The 25,577-nt window shown below is 36.5% G+C and overlaps 1 protein-coding gene across 1 annotated transcript in view; it reads left to right on the top strand.

The window, feature by feature from the left end:
- The window catches only part of LOC150076912 (uncharacterized), a 347,314-nt gene that overhangs the window by 119,451 nt on the left and 202,286 nt on the right, over window positions 1–25,577 (top strand). The window contains exon 6 of the mRNA XM_090385729.1: window positions 2,189–2,345. Within this exon, the coding sequence (XP_090241855.1) occupies window positions 2,189–2,345 (157 nt within the window). The remainder of the gene's footprint in view (window positions 1–2,188; window positions 2,346–25,577) is intronic.

The raw sequence follows: 25,577 nt of genomic DNA, 5'->3' as shown, positions 1-25,577 counted from the left end.
AGTATTTATGGTATGTTACAGCGACCCCATGTGTTGGGAAAAAGGAAACAGCAAGTCAGTCAAAATTAAAATTACGAAGGCATATTGGGAGATCGGCATTAAACAAATGTACGTCCCAGGATAGAAGAGAAATGATTAGTATGTTATAGTAAAATACTATAACATACTTTTGTCACCTTACACAAAGTTTAGTGACTATTTAACGTTACTTTGATAGCTTATCATTTTTCTTCTGTCCTGGGACTTACTACTTCATTTGTTTAATGCTGATCTCCCAATATATACCCCCATAATTTTAATTTCGACTGACTTGCTGTTTTTTTTTTTTTTCCCAACATATGCATGTTATTTACTCTTCGAAAGTATTTATGGTATGTTGCTGTGACATACCATAAATACTTATGAACTGACTTCCAATAATCCTTTAACTCCATACCTCCGCAGCGCAGTGTGTCTATTTCTACTGTCTGGTATACTGATCCGACTCCTGTTTGGTATTCCAGTAAGTTATTTTCTTTTATTTTTCTTTGCTCTTTTTCTGTCCCTCTTCTCTACTGCTATTTTGTGACCTTACTTCCACTACCACTTAATTCAAAATTCAATATGGCTTCTCTGTTTCCACCACATGCTATGTATATTTCATGTCAGAAACAGAGGCTTTACTTCTTTCTGTCTTTCCTGTGGTTTCAATGGTTGACTTTTGATGAAGATGTTGAAATCATCGGATCTACAGCATTAAGTACTTCTTTTTACTTCTTATATTTTATTATTTTTATTTTCCATGTACCTTCTGGGTTTTCCATAGGTTCGACTTGGTTTTGTTAGCTTGATCCCATGCAGGTGGTAGATGACTCTCACCAACCGGTGCAATACCACCACTTTGCTTATTGGAGGCTTGAAGTGGTGAAACCCATGTTTAGTCTCTAGAGCAAAGTTTCCGGCATCTCCCCCCCCCCCCATACTTCTCTTTCAACCCATGCACGGTACTAAGTACTATAGGTTTTGATACCTTTCGTGTTTGGGGTTTTCATAAAAAAAAAAAAAAAATTCTCTGCTTCACTTTGTACCTAGCTACCTATATATATATATATATATATCAAATATTTATTTATTATTATTTATTTTTATTATTTTTTTTTCTGATAAAATTTTTGTTATTATTTCCATTTCTATTTTTTGACTCCTTATAATAGCTTAAATGTTTAAGATTGCTTTTTCTCCTTTTTAAGATTATACTTTCTTATCTCATTGCTTCATTTGTCATTAGACTAAATATGCTGTATGTCTCTAGAAATTTTAGTTATTATTCCCATTTTAATGTTTACATAAAATGTTATTTAGTTTTATATTTATATTCTATTTTATTTTGTTTTAATTGCAAACTGTTGTTTACAACTTTGCCTATATATAATTTCATTGATCTAAATTCTTTTTTTCAGTTATTACTATTCTGCATTGCTATATCTCTATATATTCAAGTCATTGCTTCCGTATCCCTCTATATTTATGTAGGCTAGTCCTTTTATTTATATTTTCAAATCTCTTTAATTAGTATTAGGCTAAAATGTTGTCTAAAGAAATTTCAGTTATTATTTACAGTTTTAATTTTGCATTGTATGCATTGTGTCAACTGTAAATTTCACAAACCATTTTCTAAAAATTTCTTTTTTAATTCTAGTAATTTTACATATTCCATTAATTTGGTAACTAAAAATTTTATTCTCATTTTCAGTTATGTTGATAACAAATTTTATTCTCATTTTCAGTTATGTTGATAACAAATTTTATTTTCATTTTCATTTACATTTATGCTTTTTGCCTATTGGCTTATGGTTTACATCAGAAATGAAGACACGATGTTGCTATTTTGCTTGCAATTTCAACCATTGATGAGAGGCCGGTTTCGTAAGTTGTGTGGCAGCATCCTTATTTAATGAATTTTTATTTAATTATATATTTTTATTATGCATATTTTATTAGTTACCTCTCTTCACTCTCTCTTTCTTCACTTTAACTTTCTCACTTTCTAATATATTTGTGGTAGATGTGTCTGTTCATGAAACATTTCTGTTTAAAATGTATCATGTATCTAACCTGTTTGGTAACAAATATGTTGAGTAGGTGCACTTTGTTTTCTGAATTTGAAACCTGTAATTTACATTAATTGCTTTATATTTATTTTTAACAGTACTCCTGCCACAGATCATTTGGTATGTTCTGTTCACTGCAAAGCTGGAAAAGGACTTCCATCACTTCAGTGTTCTTCATGTCTTTGCCTCTTTCATCCAGAATGTGTTAGCATCAATCAGAAACAGATAACTAGGACATCAACATTTGTTTGTGGGGTATGTTTTTTTTTCCATAAATAATTTATTATTTAGGATCAGCTGTGGGTGTTAAATATTTACCATTGAAATCACCTGACCTTTATTGAGGTTTTTTTTTTTTTTTTTTTTTAAGGCACCAAACATTAAAGGTATTAGAACCTATAGCATTTAGTACTATCCATGTGTCAGAAGATAAAAGATGATACTTATTGACATTAGGCTTAAATTTCTGTAGATTGTAATTTTCTACATGTGAAGGGAGGTTGTTCCAGAAAACAGATGTTGAAGGAATAAATGATGAAGAAAAAAAGTTGGTTCTGTGATTTGTGAGTTTGAAGGTGGATAATAAAAGGATGCTGACTGGTTGTGGAACATGTTTCGATTGGTTTGGAAGAGAGAAGGGGAATTATACAAGTCAATTCAGAAGAACGGTGCCTACAGAAGTATCTGTAGATAAGGCATGCAGAGAAACAGAATGTCCATGAGACAGAGAGTACAGAGACTTTGAAAGAGAAAAGGCATTAATTAACCTAACTTCCCTCTTTTGAATGGAATCTAGAAGCCTGAGAGAGGTTATTGAGGGCACAACCCCAGATATGGGAACACTATTCCATGGTTGGGCAAAATTCTGATTTGTACAAAGTGAGTAGCTATTTAGAAGAAAAGTAATGCAAAGAGTGAAAGAGAAACCCAATTTTTTGGATGCAGAGGAAGCAATATTTGTGATGTGCTTATGCTAAGAGAGAGAGAGAGAGAGAGAGAGAGAGAGAGATTAGAAGTCAGGGTAATCCCTAATAGAGATATGTGATCTTGTATAGAAATCTGAGTGTCATCACAGATGAGTATCCTTTTTGTGAGATATATAACAGGACTGAGTTTTAGAAGGATTGAAATTAAACAAGTTTTCTTTTGCCCCACTGGAGAATTACCAGATCAGCATAATATTCGAGAAGTTGAAGATATTTGCTGGGCAAGATTGAGAAACCTTGTGAGGGATTTGTCATCCTTTTTAGGAAGTTGGAATGCAGTGTGTCATTATCAGCAAACCTATGGATAGGATATCCAATCAGTGGAAGAAGATCATTAATATACAAGAGCAAAAAGAGTGGAAGAAAGAACTGATCCTTGGAGAACACCACTATTGGTGGAGAAGCTAGAAGAGAGATCCATATATCATCACACTGAGTGAGCAATCAGAAGAAAACCCAATTACAAAATAAGTTGGAAAACCATAAGATGGAAGCTTATTTAGATGACTTTTGTGCTAAACACAATCAGAAGCCTTTGAAATGTCAAGCGCAACCGTTTGAGTTATACCAAACTTTTCCATTGACTATGTCTGTAGATGGGTACCATCCATGGGTCAGAAGATAAAAGATATCTTTTATCTTCTGATAACATAAACCAGTATATCACCAGTGGATCAACGCTGACGGAATCCATACATGCAATCATTGATCATATGAAATGTTTCTAGATAGTTTTGGAGTTGGCAGTAATGGATTTCTCCATTAGTTTAGAAAATTAGAAGTAAGTGCAATAATTGGAATAGAGGGATTTGTCATCCTTTCAGGAATTGGCTGCATATGAGCAAATTTCCAAGCAGAAGAAAAACATAAACATGAGTGGAATTACAAAGTGCAGAAATATTACACACAACAGGAGTAAGCTCAGGAGCACAGGTTTTGAGAACAAGTGAAGGAATACCATCAGGACCTGGCACTTCCTTGGCATCAAGACTGTTCAAAATTCTTCTGACATCCTTTTGGCGGAAAACCACAGGAGGCATCGAATGGAGCCTGTTGAAATGGTAGGGAGTAGTTGACCAAGATCATCGATACAATAGTTAGAAGAAAAATAGGATGCTAGTATAGTATAGTAGTAATAGCAGTATGTGTTTCTGAATGGCAGCACCTGGAACATCAGTTCAACTCTGTTGGGTTTTTCCTGTGGTGATACAGTACATGCCTGTAGACAGAAATACAAAAGAAAACATGAAAGAAACCATTTCAGGTTAAATTGGCAATTCTGTTTGAAGTAAATTTTGATTAGAGTTAGATTTTCTTTAATTTAAAAATGGGTGAACCATTTAGAGATAGATAACCTGAAATAGTTAAGCAAAAGCACCACTCAACTGTTTGCAAGAAAAGGAATTATACTGAAAATCAAACAACCTTAAACAAATAGTTATACAAACTGTTTGCAACAAAAGAAAGTAGGATGTTATCAGCTTGGCTTTATCCTTAGGTAGCAGTAGAACATTGGGTTTTGGGAATAGAAATGGGAAAAATTTGCAGCCAATAGCTTTGGCAAGCAACCAGAATGCCTGGCTACTGTTTGGTCAAGGAACAAGTTTTCTACTCTTATCCTGTTCAAAATCTAGCTTGGACTGATTAATAACTGCTTTACAATTGTTGGGAGCTTTGGTGTAGGCAAAAAATGAACCTAGAGATTTGGATGCAAGCCAGTTGCGATATGCAACATTCTTATCTTTAACAGTCTTAGCGCATTTATTGGAAACCAAGGTTTAGATAAAGGATGAGATTTTAAGGTGGAGTGTGGAATAAAGGATTTCATCTCTGCAAGAATAATTTCACTGACACGATCTGAGCAAACATTGACATCAGAAGATTTAAAACAGTAATCCAACCAAGGAAAAGAAGAATAGAAATCTCACAGATCATCTCATTTTCATTTTTATAATGCCAAACAACATGAGGTTCAGAATGGCCACAAGAGAAAGACTCCATTACAGAAGTAACCATCACCATCTGAGGTGCCTAGAGGACCACTCACCTCAACTGTGTGCTTGGAAGGGTTGTTCATGAGAAAAAGATCAAGCATTGGCTGTGTGGTTAGGATTGTCGGGTATTCTGCTAGGTAAATGAACATCCTGAGGGAGATCATTAGTACATTGCAAAAGCCTCAGCATCTTGAAAGTCCATGTGACTGAAAAACAGAAGCCAGCTGCAGTTGTGAATGTTAAAATCACCAAGGAAAATTACCTCACTATTAGAGAAGGTGGACTGAAGAAGATCAAATTTCAAAGAAAGGAAGTTAGAGTTTCAAATGATTAGTGGAGTTGAGAGAACGATAGGGGCAACAGATGAATTTGACAGAATGTGGTAGAGAGATTTTAAGCCAGAGAAGATCGAAAAAAGAAGCTTTCAAATTGCTAAGTCTCTGACATGGAATATCCGAATGGATATATGCACAAGTATCACCTTTGATGCAAAAGAAATCATACAGCGAATAATTAGAATAATTGAGCCGACCGGGCTAGCCGGGTGGGTAAAGTGCCTACCTGGCAACCCAAAGGTCGCGGGTTCGAATCCCGCCTCGGGCTTGGATCAGAGTACTGCAAAAACCTTGGGAGGTGCATTATGGCCACAGAAGTCGATGCGCCAACAACTACCAAAAAAAAGAATAATTGAGATGACCAGTGGTTAAATCAACCAGGAATTAGAATTGTCAGAAAAAAAGTAAGTGGGGCTTTGCAGACTGTAAGTGGAAATGGACATCATTGAGCTTGGAACTGGGATCACTCATATATTTGTGAAATGAATGAAGTTTTAGAGAGGGTTAGACCTGATCTTTTCGCAGATAAGTTTGTTCTGTTAGTTTGACTGTTCATGATGTATTCAGTAGTAAGAAAAAATGGGGAGGACATGTTGTACAAAGTAATAAAATTTTTGAATATAGTGTACACAAGACAAGAATATACTCAACTCCTTGATATAACATAGCTTCAACAGTTCCCTTTGTATGCATACTACTCAGACTCCTTCAGGTGCCTCCGTAGCCAGGTGGGAAGGAGCAGCAGTGCATAGCACACGCTTCTTGATTAGACCGGGGTTCGAGCCCATCACCACCAAATACGGATGATGCGGAAAGGTCAGGGAATGACCACCGCATATCCCGGAGCAATATGGCCTAAGCTGCTAATGCTCCTAAAAACCAAAACAACAACAACAATCAGACTCGTTCCAGTCACCATCTTGACTGGAAGGAATCTGAGTAGAGTTAGCAAGATTATACACTTGCTGATTTGGATGACTGAGAGTTACCAATAGATTCAGTCCAGCGGACTATCTGGTAGCTGGCCTAAACACCGTTTTAGAGCTGTACCTTTGAAATGTAAGGAAGATTAGATCAGCCATGATACCCATCATAACCTCAAAATACACCAATCATACTGCATTATAGAAGAAATGGAGGGAGGGGGGTTGGCAGAGATTTGCTCTGGAGACTAAACATGGGTTTTGTTACTTTGAATCTCCAATAATCAAAGTGTTGATATTGCACCGTTTGATGAAATTCATCTATCACCTAGTATTCCTCTGTGTGGTGTGGACACTGCACCTCAACCCCTGCTTACATTGGTTCACAATTGGGCTGTCACCTCCGGTATACTAGGTGCTGTATTTTGGAACCTGCATACAGTGGTTATACTCAAGGTTACTAAGAGTCAGTTATGCACTCATTAATTATTACACCAGACAGGTTTATATTGAAACTTGGTAAAATGGATAAATAGGCTTGCTTCATGATATCAAAATGAAAATAGTTATACAGAATGATTCAAAAATGCAGGTCAGTATTTTGTGAAGTTGTACCAGAAAAAATATACAGTGGATTCTGGTTATTTGGGCCACCTGTTAATCGGGGCAGCCATTTATTTGGGGCATATCTTAAAAAACAGAACCCAATCGAGAAAATAGCCAGGTTTTACTTCGCTTAATTGGGACAACATGCCGCTTAATCGGGGCAAGAGACCGCAGCACTGGAGATTACCCTACGATTGTCTGTGACTATACCACGTAGTTCGGTCGAAATTCTGGAGGTCACAACCATGAAACAATAAAAACAATTAGTAGTCACCTGTTTATTGGGCTTTTCTGTTAGTGCAATCTATCATAAATGGGTGGTAAACTCGATCTTATTGAATTTGCAATAATACCGACAGCTGGAATTTTGTGGGTTATTATGGTGAAATCTGTTTACACTTCCATGGAATCTTCAATCATATAAAAAAATTAATTTTCAGAATTTTCTCTAAATTCCTATTTTTAAAACTTCGTAACTTGTTACTCCATTCTCACTTGTGTGTATCGTGTTACTTGCAATTTGTGTGTGCCGTGTTCTTTGTTATTGATTGCTTATCTTTTTGCTGTTTTAAATTTTAATCCCCACCCTACAAATGTCAGTGAACAGAAATGTCAACTAGTTAGTATGTACATATTACAGTACGTATTAATTATTCCAGTTATCACGTATATTCTTCCGATTTTCACGTATCATTTAATTTTTTAATTGGTAAGATAATAAAGGGTAAATTTGTGCTTAATATATCTTTACTTTTATAGTCTGTGGATAATATTCCTCCTATTTTCGCTCATTAGAATCTCTGTTTAATAGAATTAAAATTCAATTCACAAGCGTGATCACAATGACTGGCACTTACTACACATCATATAGTGAACAGTACTTTACTATGGTGAGTCCATCCTAACGTGATTTGATTGTACAGTGAACCATTTGTAAAGCGGGGTCAATTGTATTTTTAACTATTTACGTGAAACTTTGGATAATTGGGGCAGCCGCTTAATCGGGCCAAAATGCACTAGTCCCGATGTGTCACAAATAACCGGAATCGACTGTATATATAAACAAGAAAAGTTTCCAGACATATTTTGATTTTAAGCACCGTTATCAAGTTAAAAGACCTTGACTTTTTGTTACATCATTTCTCTTAAGGCATACTGTAGCCAATAAATATAAACATAAGCAGTAAATGAAATAAAATTTTTGAAGATTAATCCTTTTTTGAGTATGCAACACACACACATATATATACAGGGTGTCCCAGGAGGAAAGGTCAATATTCCAGGAGGTGAAAGGATAGGTCATTTTAAGCAAAAAAAGTTCATGTAAACATGTGCCCTATCCTGAATGGTTTCCGAGATAGAGGCATTTGAATATTTATTTTTCAAGTGACAAATTTGGAACAGATAAACTGTTTTTCAAAAATGGCACCATCAACATCAATGCAGTTTTCTACTCTCATGAGAACATGCCGTGTTGCTTGTCTAAGTGTATCTTCATGATCCTTTATATGGGCAACAGCATCCATTATGCGAGCTAGCAGATCATTTCTTGTATCTACCTTTCTTCTGTACACTTTACTCTTTATCCAACCCCATAAACAAAAATCTAATGGGATTAGATCTGGAGATCTTTGTGACCAGTTAATGGCACCACCATGACCAATCCATCGATTTTGGAAAATTCGGTCCAGATGTTGCTTCACACGTCTGGTAGAATGAGAAGGGGCCTCGTCATGCTGAAAGTATATAGCACACTGTCTGGCCAAAGGAACATCCTCTAGTTGTTCACCTAATGTATTTTGCAAAAATTGAAGGTAATTGTGTCCTGTCATTCGATGTTCTAAAATAATGGGACCTATCAACAGGTTATCCATCATGCCACACCACACCACACATTGATTGAGAAACGAACTTGGAAATTTGTTTCCACTGCACCATGTGGATTCTCGTGTGACCATCGATGAGTGTTACATGTGTTGTTGATTCCATTCCGGGTAAACGTGGCTTCATCAGTAAATAGTATTGATGGAAGCACTTCACAATTGGCATTTAACCAATGACAAAATTCAAGACACGTGGCACTTTCCCCTATGTGAAGATTTTGCACACTCTGTTAGTGAAATGAGTACAAGCTCTCTTCATGTAGTGTTCACCATACACATGTTCGTGAAACACTGAGACATGCAGAAAGTCTTTGCGTGCTAATTGCAGGACTGAACCATGTTCGAATGTGCTCCCGTTCCTGCACATTTTCTTGACGTCCTCGTTCAGATGAAACATGAGCACTGGGAAGCATACCACTTTCACATAATGTGTTGAAAACTTTGGAAAACACTCTACAATCCGGAATTCGAAGTGTAGGAAAGCTCCAATGGTATTCTTCAATAGCAGCAGAGGCACTACCATCACAGAAGCCGTAAACATACAGCATATCTTCATATTCGGCATTAGTAAAAATGTGGGCATTTTTAGCAAACACTTCTACAATTAGAACTGACAACTGACGCTACTCACTGATTCACTCGCAGTCTGATTCACTTCAACAATCACAACAATCAACTGATAACTGGCAACTGACAATCAAATGGTGCAGTCTGATGGGAGGGAAGGAAAATATTGCGCGCAAATTAAAGTAGCTCTATCTCGGAAACCATTTGCGATAGGGCACATGTTTATATGAACTTTTTTGCTTAAAATAATCTATCCTTTCACCTCTTGGAATATTGACCTTTCCTCCTGGGACACCCTGTATATATTCATGTAAGGGACCAAAGGTGTATATATATGTTGAAAATTCTTTCAGTATCAACAAATTACATCTGTATATGTGCAGTTTCTCTTGAAACTACACATAGTTATGTTGTTGCCATCTGTCAGTGTGTTTACAGTTAATAGCAACTGTTTTTATATACATGATAGTTTCAAAAATCAATATAGGAGGATAAATGCTTTCAACAATATTTGTAACAGCGTGGGTTTATGCACTTAAATTGAAGAAATTATCTGTAATTTGAATCCAGAAGCTTATGAAACTGAATCAAAACAACATTAATCACTTTTTTCAGTTCAAGAGGATGCATTTACAGGGAATTTGTACCAGAAGGAAGACCCATAAATGCCCAATTTTGTTGAGAAGTGTTGGAATGATTGTTGCATAGAATTAAAGGTCAGAACACATTTTCGTGAAAACAAGAGCTGGTGGGGATTTTTTTTTTTTTTCTTTCTTTTCTTTTTTTATTTTATGACAATGCAGTGGCACATTCCATGTTAATTATTTGAAGAGGAAACTATACATCAGTCTTCTATATAGTCGCCATTATTTTCAACACACTTCCTCAAGCTCTATATTAATGTCTGGATTCCTGAAGAGACATTTTGGAGTTTGTGTCGAAGCTGGGAAAGTGATATAGTGAGTAACACTTCTTTCTCAAAAAAGCTTATTACTGAGATCCACCTCCCACCCCCACTCATCAGATTTAGTTCTATCTGACTGGTGAATTGGGGTGGGGAAGAAATAGTCAGTAGCCATCCAAACAATTATAAACTGACCATCGAAGAGATAACTTTTAAAAAATTTCAAGTATGCTTCCAACGATTAAAAGAGAGGTGGAAAACGCGTACAAGAGTCCCACAGGGACAATTTTGAATGATTTTCAATAATAAATTCTTTTTTTGAAAAATTGCTTCATTTTTTTTTTTTTCAAATATTTTTATTTCATTACTTTTCAGATTTACTGCTTATAATACCTATCTGAATTAGTGATGGGCTTAATCGAGAAGTCATAATCAATTATTTTGATTATAGCAAATCACAATTATTTCAGTTATACTAATATTCAGTTATAGTAATTATTATACTAATAGTAATTACTAACTGCTAATCATTTGATTCATTCAATTATGGAAAATAGTTTGATTATACTCATATCATCCAAGCAGTTAGTAGCTTCTAACTGATGGTCATAATTGAGAAGTTAAAATTGATTCAATTTGTTCATATAATTCAAAAGAATAGTAATCAGTAAATTTATTTTGTCAGCATCTCAATTAGTAACAATAATTTTCTTTCTGCACTCATTATAAATGGTCGTTAGTATTATTTACTCTTTTGAGGGAATTTTTGAATAATTTTGTTCATTCAAGTTTAAATTCTTTTAATCACGTAAATTTTTCATTTACTATTTGCCTATAATGATGTTTATACAGTAATACCCCGACTTACGCTACCCCGACTTACGCGAACTCGGAGTTACGCGGTTCTTGATTTTTTCGTTTGGCAACGCTGCCGCCCACTATCTTCAAGGTCGTTTTTCATATGTTATCGATATACGGTGCGACGGCGGAGAATGAGAGCGAAAGATGAACAAAATTCAACTTTGCTGCTTTTATGTTTTTTATATCAGTGAAGGGGAAACACATTTCACCATAATAACGTAAAAACCAACACAATTCCAGCTATCGGTATAATCGCAAATGCAATTAGATCGAGTTTACTACCAGTTTATAACAGATTTCACTAGCAGAAACGCAACTGGATTTTTATTGTTTTATGGTAGTAACCCCTAGAAATGTGGGGTGTTAATAGCGTATCTCTGCCTTTATGGTGTTGTTTATTCAGTTGCTACATGCGCGCAGCTTTGTTTATGCATATCAAGCGTGCCTCCTCGTTTTGTAATTGCGCTTTATTCCCTAAAAATGAGTAAAATACTTAATTAAAAGGTGTGAAAAGGCGTCCTGGTGAAGACACTGCAGATTCAGAGAGAAAAAGAAAAGCAATTATCGATAAACAGAGGCGGACTGGGTCAAAAATTCTTACCCTGGAAAATTTATAGTGGCCTCATACTATGGTTTATGGCCAAAATCACAATGGCCCACCGGGGTTACACTGGCCCCGGTAAGGCTTATGGCCAGTCCACCTCTGTCGATAGAAAAAAAAATATGAAATTGTGAAACGCTTTGAGCGAAATGAAAGACCATGTGATATTGCACGTGCTACAGGCCTAAATGAAGCAACGGCGAAAAGCACATGACAATTGCAAACTTGACAGGTTGAAAATTGAAAAGGGCTCAATTGTAAAGGGCTTAAAAATTTTAGAAAACATAGACTCCAACGAAGAACGCGTTATAGCTACAAAGCAAGGAATAAAAAAATTATTAGCTTGCTACGAAGAAATTCTGCGTGAAAAAAAGAAGGCGCTGTGTCGTCAGGCGAATTTGTTAGATTTTATGAAGCCATCGACATCGAAATAACTTTTTAACGTAAGTCATTTGTTTTTTTAATACATATTTTGTATTAATATGTATAAAAAACTGCAATTTTATTAATATTTTTCTTCTAAACTAGTGTTTTTGTTAGTCCTTGGTCCCAATTAAGCAAAATTTATATGTATTTATATGCAAAGTTGTACCCCGACTTACGCGAATTCGACTTACGCGATTTTCGTCGGACCCACCTATCGCGTAACTTCGGGGTATTACTGTATATAATGTGTATATATAATAACACTGTTGAACATTAGTTTTCTTGCATTCTTTGGTGGTTTCTGGGCACATTTGGGAAATGCTTAAAGGGGAAGGCCTCCGTAGCCAAGTGGTCAGGAGCGATAGTGCAGTAACACACGCTCTTTGAGTTGACCGGGGTTCAAGCCCCTGACTGCTGAATACAGTCGATCTGCCAACCCACATTGGACCAGCGTGGCAGATTATGGTCCATTTCCCTCAACATGAATTGTTGAGGAAGCTTCCATCCTGCAGTGGGTTGATAATGGCTGCACTTTACCTTTTTTTTTTAAAGGGGAAGTGCCTATTGCCTTCACTATCTTCTGTCCACCCTGCATATAACAATTTGACTCACGGTGGACAGATTTTGATGAAATTTTGTATTTTTGTCTTATTGCAGATGATATATTAGGATATTTGATACCATGCTTGCTTTTTCTGGACATCCCTGTCTGAATAGGGTTATTACTAAACTGTAAAAAATATTTCTTTTATTGAAGTCTTTTGATTAGTGCTCATTTAATTAAGCCCATTACTAATCTAAATCAGTCCAATTTGTTGTTTCTGAGGAAGAATGCGAAGCTCAGAACTAGTAAGTAATACTACTAACACAAAAGTTAATTTTTATAAGTTTTTTTATATTTTGTAAGTTTATTTTTTAAATTTCAGAGGCATAATTTTTGTTATCTGTTTTACTTCTGTAATATTTTATAGGTTTAATTCTTACATTAATAATGGTTGCACCAAGGTCAAGTTCAAATGCTTCAACCCAGGATATAATGACTCATAGTGGGCTAACTCAGCTATCTTATCATGAGGGATTTTAACTTTCCAGGTATTGATTGGAACTTTTAGGTTCATTATAGCAGAATATTTCTGGATTTGCTAAATGACTGCTTTCTGTACCAATATGTTTGAGAGGCAACAAAAGAAAGCAGTATCATGTACCAGCATCATGTAGTAAGACTCTTTAGATGTAGAACCACTGGGTACAGTGATCATGGTATAATATAAAATTCTTGCAACATCCCACAAATAGAAGAATATAACTAACTTTTATTAAAATAATGTAGACATGATATAATTTGAAAATTATGGGATTAAAAATGATATGAACTTATACATCAAATAAAAGCCATAAAAATGCACATAAGGTTGCTCTTTAAGCGAAGAGCTCTTTTATAAACTTAAGAAAAGCTATATGACAGATGGTTATTTTATGTCATAAAAAATGCCTAATATAAAATCATGTGACAGAGATAAACCATTGTGTGTTATGAACAGTGATTATAAAAAGTTGGGTAGGACAAAGAAATACAAAAAAAAAAAAAATTAACTAAACACAGTCTGTGATAAATAAAAAACACAGATGTAGGGGGAAGGGAAGATAAAAGAAATGAAAAGAAAAAGAAGCAGAAAAAATGAACTGTCAGACTGGAAATTAATGAAATTACAGTGGACAATTTGAATTGCTTAATTCAAAATATTGGTTATCTTGATTTTTTTTTTTTAATTATTATTAATTTTTTGAATTGATTGGTTATTTTGAATTGTTATTTATGATTATTATTATTTTTTTATTGTTTTATTTTTTGAATTTATTGGTTATTTTAAATTATTTATTACACGAGCTCCCTGACTTATGTAATACTTGACTTATGGAAATTCGACTTTACGTAAGTTTTTGCTGGCCAATGCAAACTTTAAAAAAAATTGTGCAAACGTATTTTGCATCCCGTAGGAATAAATGGAGGTATCATGAAAATATCATAATGTGAACCCGATAACACATTTTTTTTTTCCTTTTTTTTTTTTTTTTTCTTTTGTAATTTGCTCCAAGTCCTTGGAAGTTGAAAATTTCACTATATTACTAAGCTATTTATATCTTTAAAAGGTCATATTTATAATGGAAATTGCACTACCCTTTCATCCTTATCGTTCCTGTTATAAGAATCAGTTTTGAACATCTTTATGATATTTTTCTAAAGCACGTTTCTGTAGGTCACGACAATAAAACAATAAAAACAGTTTGCACTTTCCGGTTTATTGGGCTTTTCTGTTAGTGCATCTAATTGTAAATGGGTAGTAAACTTGATCTTATTGCATTTGTGATAATACAGATAACTGCAATTGTGTGGGTTTTTACGCTATTTTGGTGAAATGTGTTCCCCTTCACTGAAATATTCATCATATAAAAAACAAATTTTCAGAAATTTCTCTTCATTCCTATTTACAATTTACAATGAGGAAGAAAAGCGACCAACGAAAAGTGCAAGTGGTGGTAGTGCCAGGAAACAAAAACAAAATTGATTTAGAAATGAAGATGAAGATGCTTAAGAAGTACGAAGCAGAACAAAGTTTGTCATCAAAAATTACGCCTCGCTGCTTTAACAGTAAATACTATTTTAAAGGACAGTGTACGTATAAAAGAACATGTCAAAGGATCAACACACTTAAGATCAACTGTGATCACAAAACAGCGTTCATGTGTTATATCGAAGGTGGAACAGCTATTAATAATATGGATGGAAAATCAGATTCAGAAGTGAATGCCCCTGAGTCTAATGACTATTCAAGTAAAAGCAACAAGTATATATAAAGATATTAAGGATAAGTATGGCGAACCCCAAGCCAAGTTTGTGGCAAGAAACAGGTGCTTTAATGGGTTCAAGCATCATGCTGGTTTTCGCAATGTCAAAGTATGTGGTGAAGTTTTGTGCTGATTTTGCAGCTGCAGAGAAATTTTGTGATCTGTTGGAAAAAATTATTGATGAAGGTATCAGTGCAGCAAATTTTTAACATCGACGAGATTGCTTTGCATTGGAAAAAAATGCCGGATCGAACATACATTGCTAAAGAGGAAAATACAATGCCAGATTTCAAGGCATCAAAAAATAGGGCCACGCTCTTGCTTGGGGCTAATGCAGCAGGAGATTATGGATTAAAACCACTGCTTGTGTACCGTTCTGGAAATCCTCGTGCATTTAAGGCCATCAATAAAGTTACCGGCGCCTCTGTAGCCATGTGGGAAGAGCAACAGCAGCAGCAGCAGTGCATAGCACCCGCTTCTTGATTAGACCGGGGTTCAAGCCTGTCACCACCAAATACGGAGGATGCAGAAAGGTCAGGGAATGACCACCGCATATTCCCAGAGCAATGTGGCCTTAGTTGCTAATGCTCCTAAAAACCAAATAACAAACAAACAAACAAAGTCACCCTACCCATGCATTTCCAATCGAACCAGAGAGCATGGATAACAGTATCTCTCTTTGAAGATTGGTTTAAATGCTGCTTGATTCTCGAGGTTGAAAAATATTGTAAAGACAACAACAACGTTCTTTTCAAGATTTTGCTTCTATTAGATAATGCTCCTGGACATCCTATCGTCTAGATGATTTCAATTTGAACGTGAGAGTCATATTTCTACCACCAAACACGACTTCACTCATCCAACCTATGGATCAGGGTGTTATTTCAAATTTAAAAGCATAATATTTACACACAATGTTTGCTCAGGCATTGTCTGCAATAGACGACGAGAAAAATTTTATGTTAAGAGATTTTTGGATCTCTTGCAATATTTACCACACCATCTTAAACATTGATAAGGCCTGGGTGGAAATTATTAAAAGTTGTTTAAATGGCACATGGAAGAAAATATGCCCACAGCACATAAAAGGCTTCGAAGGATTTGAAAAAGACGAATCATGTGAAGAGGTTACAGATAAGATTGTAAAGGTTGCAGAACTACTTCAATTGGAGGTTGATGCCAAAGATGTGGAGGAGTTACTAGAGGAAGAAGAGAAGAAGATTATCTAATGAAGAACTTATTAACTTGCAGGCAGCGATAGCGAAAGAAGAAAATGCTGACAAAGCTCAAGATGAGCCAAATGAGGAGCCGACACGCTTCATCGCCAGAGATATGGCAATGGCATTTCGTGAAATTGCATTGGGAATGGCAAAGTTTGAGAAGATGGATCCTGACAGCGAACGATCCTTAAAAGTTAAGAGGGGTGAATGATATGCTTGCTACAAAGAAATCTACGATGAAAAGAAAAAAAGCCACCGTCCAGTCATCCATTAATATGTTCTTTCGCAAGGTTGATTGGCCGATCCCTTCTAAATCTCCACTGCCCTCAACCTCTGCAACAGTACTTATCAGCTGAAGATATCGATCCTGGCAACAATGCTCGAGAGGTAAAACTTACTGACGTTATGCCTGTCTCCTCTCTCTTTTTGTAATTTTATAATTTTGAAATTTTTTTAAATTGCATGCTTTGTAATTTTTCCTTCACATGAGATAAAAAATTGAATAAATACAATAAATAATTCTATTTACACGTTCGTCGAACATTTATTTTTTGATTCAATCAATTCAGCAAGCACAGTTGCGAGTGCTGCACGGGCATGGGAAAAATTCTGACTTATGTAGCGTTCCACGGAATGCAACTGTTATGTAAGTCGGGAAAATAATAATACAGGGGAGTTCCTGTATTATTATTTTCTTTTCTTTTTTTTTTTTTTTGAATTTTTGCCATTTGAATCTGCTATTCCATACAATATGTAAAGTTTAGTAAGAAATTTATCCAACAATATAAGTACCAAACTTGAAATTTGGTACTTATATTGTTGAATAATTCTAAGTTGGTAAGTCAGTTATTTATGTGAGGAATTTGTCTCACTATTTATTATTTGCTTAAGTATGAATTTTTTGCTAGAAAAATAATTTTACTTTGCTACCAGAGGGAAAACAAATGGTTCAGAGGAGCCATTCTTCCCCAAGTTTAGTGCCCATTAAAGTGGTTTAAGCAGGTATGTGATAAAACCATTCCATTGAGTAGGCTATTGATGAGGGCAAAAGCAGAGGATTTTGCTAAAAAAAGTTTGGTGGAGGGGGTTGAGCAATTTTAAAGCAAGTTTGAAATGGCTAGCAGAAAGGAATTACATTAGATGTGCAATATAGTGATAATGCCTTAGTGTATGTAGGAAGCAGCAAGTGATTAGCATTAGTAAAGGCATATGATGCATGAAAGCAAGCTTCAGCTCACCAAAAAAAAAAAACCTCATTTCACCTGTCCACTAATTAGATTAATTGTCATCTATATCAGCTAACAAACTGTAAACCAAGAAGTGTTTTTAATGTTCGTGAAACTGGTTTTAGACAAATTTTCTTTCAATCAAATTCAGTGCAACCTTGATATAACGTAGATGTCAGGAGACAACTTTAATGCCTGCATAATAAGTGGTGCTTGTAGCCAAAAAAATTTATCATGTTTTATCCCCAGTTTTTTTTTTTTTTTACATAAATACACTTTACTTAGTAAATAATACTTTATTTACTAATGTTTTATGAGTTATACAGACTAAAAGAAATAAAGTATTAAAGGTTATATCATTCCCTCTACATTCTACTAATACACAATGCTGTTATGGACTTATATTTTACTCATACATTCTGAAATAGTCATGTAATTTAGTTTGCTGGAACTGATGACAGCGTTCTTTCAGTATGTAATTCTTAATGGTGGTCAGATGCAATAAGTGAAGATGTTTACTGTCACTCTGACATTCTAACCATTGAAACCTCTACCTGTGATTTATAAAAATAACTCCAATGCTTGGATGATGAGTGATATTTTTGCTTCATGGTTTGAAAGTGAGTTTGTAACATTGGTGAGACACTACTTGCTTTCCAAAATACTTGAAGAAAAGGCTCTGTTATTGATGGATCACTGCCCAGCTCATCCTTCAGCTGATGTCCTGAAATCAAAAGAATGCAAGATCAGGGTTCAGCCCATGGATCAGGGTATTATTCCAGTCTTAAAAGCCTATTATCACTGGAAGATGTTGCATAAAATATTGAATTAGTGTTGGAGAAAGTAAGCTCAATAGCAACTGAAAACAGCTGGAAAAGGTGTATTAGAGAAGACGAGATCACTAATAATAACCTTGAATTAGAAGCATTTTCAGAACAAGAATCAAAGGTTGCATATAATGTACTTGGTGCAAATAACCTGGCTGCTTGTTTGTTGTTTGGTTTTTAGGAGCATTAGCAACTAAGGCCATATTGCTCCGGGATATGCGGTGGTCATTCCCTGACCTTTCCGCATCCTCCGTATTTAGTGGTGACGAGCTCGAACTTCGGTCTAATCAAGAAGCGTGTGCTACGCACTGCTGCTCCTTCCCACCTGGCTACGGAGGCGCCTTTAACCTGGCTGCTTGGACTGAAGTGATGTGCAAGCTCCAGTTGTGCATTACCTGAGCAAGGAAGAAATCACAGACTCCGTAAACAGTGGGAAGACAATCGGCAGACAGAAGGCCAGGAACAAAGAGAATGATTCAATGTGGATGACTCGTATAAGGAAAATGGCCAGACATTAACAAAGTGCTTGAAAACATTACGAGGTGATTATTCCCTTGTATAAGGCAATGGTCAGGCCACACCTAGAGTACTGTATACAGGTCTGGAGGCCTCATTTGAAGAAGGATGTAGAGCTGCTGGAACGAGTACAGAGAAGGGCAACAAGATTAGTGAATGGAACAAAGGGGTGCTCTTATGAAGAAAGGCTTAAGTTTTGCAAATTACAGTGTCTGGAGACTAGGCACCAGCGAGGTGATCTGATAGAGGTGTATAAAGCATTGAATGGTTTGAGCATGCTCAATGCTGATGGGATTCTTCCTCTCGCTCAGAATAATCACCTGAGAGGGCATAAAGAGAAATGTAGGATAGACGTGCGGAAATTTGCCTTTAGCCAGCGAGTGGTTGGTTGGTCAAACAGACTTCCATGCCTTGTCGTGGAAGTTGATAGCCTAAATAAGTTTAAGGCTCAGCTGGACAGGTATTTTGAATGAACAGAGAGGGGTGAAGTGGAAGTGTTTTTTTTTTTTTTGTTTTGGCTGATGCTGCATAAGCTTGCTTTCTTGCATCAAATGCCTCTACTAATGCTAATGCTAATGTATAAAAGGGTGATTGAGTGGGAGAAGACAGAGGGTGGTGATCAGTGGATGCTACTCTTCTTGGACTGATGTTATTAGTGGTGTCCCACAGTGTTCGGTGTTGGCCCCACTGTTTTTTTTTTATATCTATCAATGATATTGATGAAGGTATATCTGGCATAGTGTTAAATTTTGCAGATGATACAAAAGTTGGCAGGGTTGTTAATGGAAGTAATGGCAGTGTGCTACTGCAACAGGATCTAGAAAATTTGGCCAGATGGGCTGAGAAGTGGAAACTGAAGTTTAACATTGACAAATGAAAGTACTACATATGGGCAGAAGTAGTCCCAGAGGACACACTTAACCACCCTTAAGGTGGTAGAAAATGATCTGGGAGTAATGTGCAGTCAGATATGAAGTTTTCTGAGAAATGCAGACAGGCTGCAAAAGCAGGTCATGGGGTTTTGTCAGTGATATACAGGAATTTTGTTAGCATGGAAAAGGTGGTGATTATTCCTTTGTATAAGGTAATGGTCAGGCCATGCCTTTAGTACTGTGTACAGGTCTGGAGGCCTCATTTTAGGAAGGATGTACATTTGCTTGAATGTGTACAGAAAAGGGCAACAAGATTAGTGAGGAGAATGAAGGGATTCTCTTAGCAAGAGAGGCTAAAATTCTGCAAATTGCAGCGGCTGGTGACTAGGCACCTACGAGATGATCTGATTGAGGTGTATAAGGCCTTGAATGGGTTTTGAGCATGATGGGATTCTTCCATTCTGATGGGATTCTTCCACTTTGCTCAGATTATGAACCTGAGGGGGCATAAATTCAAATTGAGACAAGACAGTTGTAGAATAGATGTGGAAATTGGCCTTTAGCCAGCGGGTGATTAATTGCTGGAACAAACTTGCATCTGTCGTTGTGGAAGTTGATAGCTTAAATAAATTCAAAGAGGAACTGGACAAACTTAGAGGGAATGGGTGTGCAAATTTTTTTTTTTTTTTGGCTGATGCTATATAAGCTCATACGCTTGCTTGCTTTTTTTTTTTTTTTTTTTATGAGAACCCCAAACACGAGAGGTATTATAACCTATAGTACTTAGTACCGTGCTTGGGTTGGAGGTTGAGAAGACGAAAGAAGATATTTGTTGATATTGGACTTGAACTTCTGTAGACTGTAATTTTCAGGAAATACGTATGAAGGAAGGTTGTTCCAGAAAAAGGCAGTTGAATGAATAAATGAGGAAGATGAAAAGTTGGTTCTGTGGGTTTGAAGTTGGAAGTCTTGCATCACATGCCTCTGTTACTATAACTATTACTATTTCAGGAAAGCTTTTGAATACTGTAGCATATGGATGACTGCTGTACAAATTGGAACATAATTCCATTAAGGGCAAGTTACTGCAATGGATAAAGGGATGGTTGAGTGGGAGATGGCAGAGTGTGGTAATAAATGGACCCTGCTCTGCATGGACTAATGTCATTAGCAGAGGCCCTCAGGGTTCAGTGCTGGGCCCATCGTTGTTTTGTGTATTTATCAATGATATCGATGAAAGTATGTCATGCTTAATGTCCAAGTTTGCAGATGATACAAAGGTTGGCAGGGTTGTCAATGAGAGTAGAGACAGTATACTATTGCAACAGGATCTTGAAAAGTTAGGCAGATGGGCTGAGAAGTGGCAGCTGAAATTTAACATTGACAAATGCAAAGTACTCCATATGGGTAGCAGAAACTCAAAGAGAAATGTAACTGTGTGGTACTACCCTCAGTAAGGTGGAGAATGAAAAAGACCTGTGGGTAATTGTGCAGTCATATATGAAGTTTTCTGAGCAGTGCAAACAGTGTGCCAGAGCATGTCATGGAGTTTTGTCAATGATATATAGTAATTTTGCTAGCAGAGACGAGGAGGTATATGTGACCATTGCCTTATCCTTTTGTATAAGGCAATGGCACCTTGAGTACTTTACTTTGTATAAGTACTTTGAGTACTTTACTTTGTATAAGGCACCTTGAGTACTGTATACAGGTCTGGCAGCCTCATTTTATGAAGGAAGTAGAGTTGCTAAAACAAGTACAGAGAAGGGCAACAAGATTGGTGAGAGGGACAAAGGGGTGTGCTTATGAAGAAAGGCTTAAGTTCTGCAAGTTGCAGCATCTGGAGACTAGGCACCTGCGAAGTGATCTGATCGAGGTGTATAAGGCCTTGAATGGATTGAGCAAGCTGAATGCTGATGGGAATCTTCCCCTTGCTCAGATGAAGAACCGGAGGGGGCGTAGATTCAAATTGAGGAAAGAAAGTTGTAGAATAGATGTGTGGAAGTTTGCGTTTAGCTGTCGGGTGATTGATTGCTGGAACAGACTTCCATCTGTTGTTAGTGGAAGTTGATAGCTTAAATAAATAAAAGGCTTAACTAGACAAACATTTTGAGTGACCGGATGGGTGAAATGAGGTTTTTTTTTTTTTTTTTGTTTTTCTTTTGGCTGATGCTTCATAAGCTTGCTTTCTTGTTTCATATGCTTCAACTATGCATAGGGAGGACATTGTCGGGAGCCACGTTATGTCGAGGATTGGATATATTCTTACCATGTGTATGCGATATCCAAAAATTTCATTACTTCACACAGCATGTCTCCCCCCCCCTGCTTTTCCTTACTATTGAATACACCATGAATTCTCAAACTAATAGAGTAAGCTTATCTGCGAAAAGATCTAAACCTCCCAAACACTTCCTACTTCATTTCACAAATATACGTGGTCTCAATTCTAATCTCAACAATGTCCATTTCCACTTGCAGTCTGCCAAACCCCATGTACTTTTTCTGACAGAATCTCAGTTATCGGTTGATTCAACTACAGCTCATCTCGGTTGCCCAAATTATTCGCTGTATGATTCCTTTTGCCTCAAAGGCACTCGTGCATATGTCCATTCCGATATTCCCCATCAGAGACTTGGTAATTTTGAATCTCCTCTCCTCTTCGATCTTCTCTGGCTTAAAATCTCTCTACCTCATTGTGTCAAATTCAGCTCTTGTCTCTACCATTCTCCCAACTCCACTAATCATTTGGAGCTCTGACTTTTTTTTGAAACTTGACTTTCTCCAGTCCAACTATTCTAACAGTGAAGTTATTTTCCTTGGTGATTTTAATGTTCACAACTCCAGCTGGCTTCCGTTTTCTAGTCACACTGACCCAGCTGGTCGAGATGCTGAGGCTTTTGCAATTTCTAATGACCTTGCACAAATTGTTCATTTACCTACAAGAATACCGGACAATCCCAACCATACAGCCAACATGCTTGATCTTTTTCTCACAAACAACCCTTCTAAGTACATGGTCGAAGTGAGAGCTCCTTTAGGCACTTCAGATCACAACTTGGTGATTGTCTCTTCTCCAATGGAGCCTTTATCTCATGACTATTCCCAACCTCGTATTGTTTGGCATTACAAGAATGCAAAATGGGATGACCCACAAGATTTCTTTTTTTCTTTTCATTGGTTGGATTACTGTTTCAAAACTTCTGATGTCAACGTTTGCTGAGATCGTGTCAGTGAAATTATTCTTGTAGGAATGTAGTCCTTTATTCCACCCTCCACTTTAAAATCTCGTCCTTTATCTAAACCGTGGTTTTCCAATAAATGTGCTAAGGCTGTTCAAGAGAAGAACATTGCATATCGTAATTGGCTTGTTTCCAATTCTTCAGCTTCATTTTCTGCCTTGGAAATTTGCTCATATCCAGCCAGTTCCCAAAAAGGGTGACATATCCCTCCCATCCAATTATTGTCCTATTGCAATTACTTCTACTCTTTCTAAAGTAATGGAGAAATCAATTAACTGCCAACTCTTAAACTATCTAGAAACCCACCGCCTGATCAACGATTGCCAGTATAGATTCTGTCAGTGTAGATCCACTGGTGATATTCTGGCTTATGTTACTCATTTATGGACAAATTCAATAGAAGAGTTTGGTGAAACACAAGCAGTTGCTCTTGACATCTCAAAGCCTTTCGATCATGTTTGGCTTAAAGGTCTTCTAAACAAGCTTCCATCTTATGGTTTGCCAACTGTTTTTTGCAATTAGTTATCCAGTTTTCTCTCTGATCGCTCACTGAGGGTGATGGTAGATGGCTCTCTGTCTTCTAACTTCTCCACTAATGTATTGACAGCGATAAAAGGATTGTTGCATAATTTTAGTAAATTAAGTGCATCCATTATATTGCAGTTTTGTTCTTCCCTCTCCCGCAAGCATCACAATAGCGAGTAATGTTGGTGAATTGGCTGGCGTTATCTTTTTATTCTTTGTAATAACAGTCGAGATTGCTTGAGACTCTCTTCCACCTTTTGTCTCATTCCACACATACATTACAGAAGGTCCAGATTTAATTGGGCGGACTCTACAATTGTACCTAACGCACCTTTTTCTACTGCTAGGAGAAGAGCCTCCTCTCTGCTCGCATTGTAGTTCCATTCTTACAGTGAAACATATTATTATTGAATGTGCACACTATGGTTCAGCTAGAATTGAATGTTTCAGATCTTTAATCAACTCACAAAAACCCTTGCAACTAGCTCATATACTCGGAGATGACGCCAATCTATCAGAACTGTTTAAATACTTAAAAATGATAAACGTATACAGTCATTTCTAGAACAATTCCTTTCATATATTGACCAACAATCTTAAGTTATAGGCGCATTTTGGCCATAGCAGCCCTTGCGCCAATAAATCCCACTTCAACAACAACAACACTACAATTGTATATGTAGAAATTTCTCTTGTATGGTTAGATGGAAATGCAATGTGGTTAGCTTTGGAAATGCAAGAGCTTTTTGCAGATCAAAAGTGCAAGCATAATAATTGTTTTTTAGAAACCTTGTCAGCCTCTTTCTGTAAGTCAGTTCTGATGTTGTCAGCTTCAGAAAGATGAATCTGTTTTTCTGTTTGTATTTGTTCCCTAATTCCAGAATCTGCTACGATTCAAACATTATGGAGAGGTAACTGCATGGTTCTAAACAAGGGGGACTTGGCTCACTGTAACAGTGAACACTATCAGATATTCTTCAGTGTTATAAGGAATGACTGCTCTCTACAGCCAGCTAAAGAACTAAGGACTTCTCCACATATTCACTGCATAATTATTGGCTTGAAGGGACTTATTACACCTGTAGCCTGACTTGAAGAAAAATTGGACTTGGTTCACTATACTTCTGACCCACTCATATATCAGTGGAGGTTTTAGGAAATTGTCACAAGCGCACGTTACATTTGAATACCTCTTCATTGACTCCTCACAACAAAGTCTGAAAGCTGTTCTCTTGCATAATGACAACCTGACGCCATCCATCCTCATTTCTCACCAAGTTCATATAAAGGAGACAACATTGAGACACTAACAAAGCAATTCAATACAGTAGTTATCAGTGGATTGAGGACACCACAATTCATTGGACACCACACCTTAATTCATTGGTATGTCAATGACCATGCAAAGAGGCTTCACAAAACATTTTTTCCCATTACTGCAGTAGAAGGACTGTCTTTTGGCACAGCCATTCTACTGCAGTACCATTACATCAGGCATGACTGTGCCTCGAAGAAGCACATATTAGCATAGGCATATGATGGAAGAAAGCAAACTTATACAGCATTAGCCAAAAAAAGAAAAATATGAGCCAGGAATGAGTAGTGTGCAGTACGTTCCATTAGTGGATCCCCTAAATATTTTCCTTCCACCTCTCCATGTTATACTTGAACAAATGAAAGGTTTTGTGAAAGTAATGGGCAAGGTGAATTCAAGAGTATTTCATTATTTAAGCAAAAAAGTTCCAAAGATCAGCTTTTGCAAAAGTGAAAGAGGGAAGCTTTTGTGTCCTCAAATCAGAGTTTCTGCAGGATAAAAGTTTTGAAAAATATCTTAATGTATTATAACTACAAGCATGGCAGACTTCAAATGCTGCATTGTGAAAACTTTTTAGGTAGTCACAAGTTTCCACATACAGCGATGGAGTTTAGAAAGTGCTTGATACATGTATAGAAATGGATGTCATATGTATCGAAAACCTTATTTCTTGCATTTAGATTTATTTCCCAAAAATGGAAAATTGCTACTAAGGTTTCTGTAATGAATATATGTTGCCAGACTGAATTACTGAGTGTTGTACTGGAGCATTCTGGATAAGGTGTACCAAAGGAAACTACAAAGGAATCCA

The sequence above is a fragment of the Mastigoproctus giganteus genome, chromosome 12 (genome assembly GCF_048544385.1).
Source record: "Mastigoproctus giganteus isolate SK-2022 chromosome 12, ASM4854438v1, whole genome shotgun sequence".
NCBI lineage: Eukaryota > Metazoa > Arthropoda > Arachnida > Uropygi > Thelyphonidae > Mastigoproctus > Mastigoproctus giganteus.
This window is presented reverse-complemented; position numbering and strand designations above follow the sequence as displayed.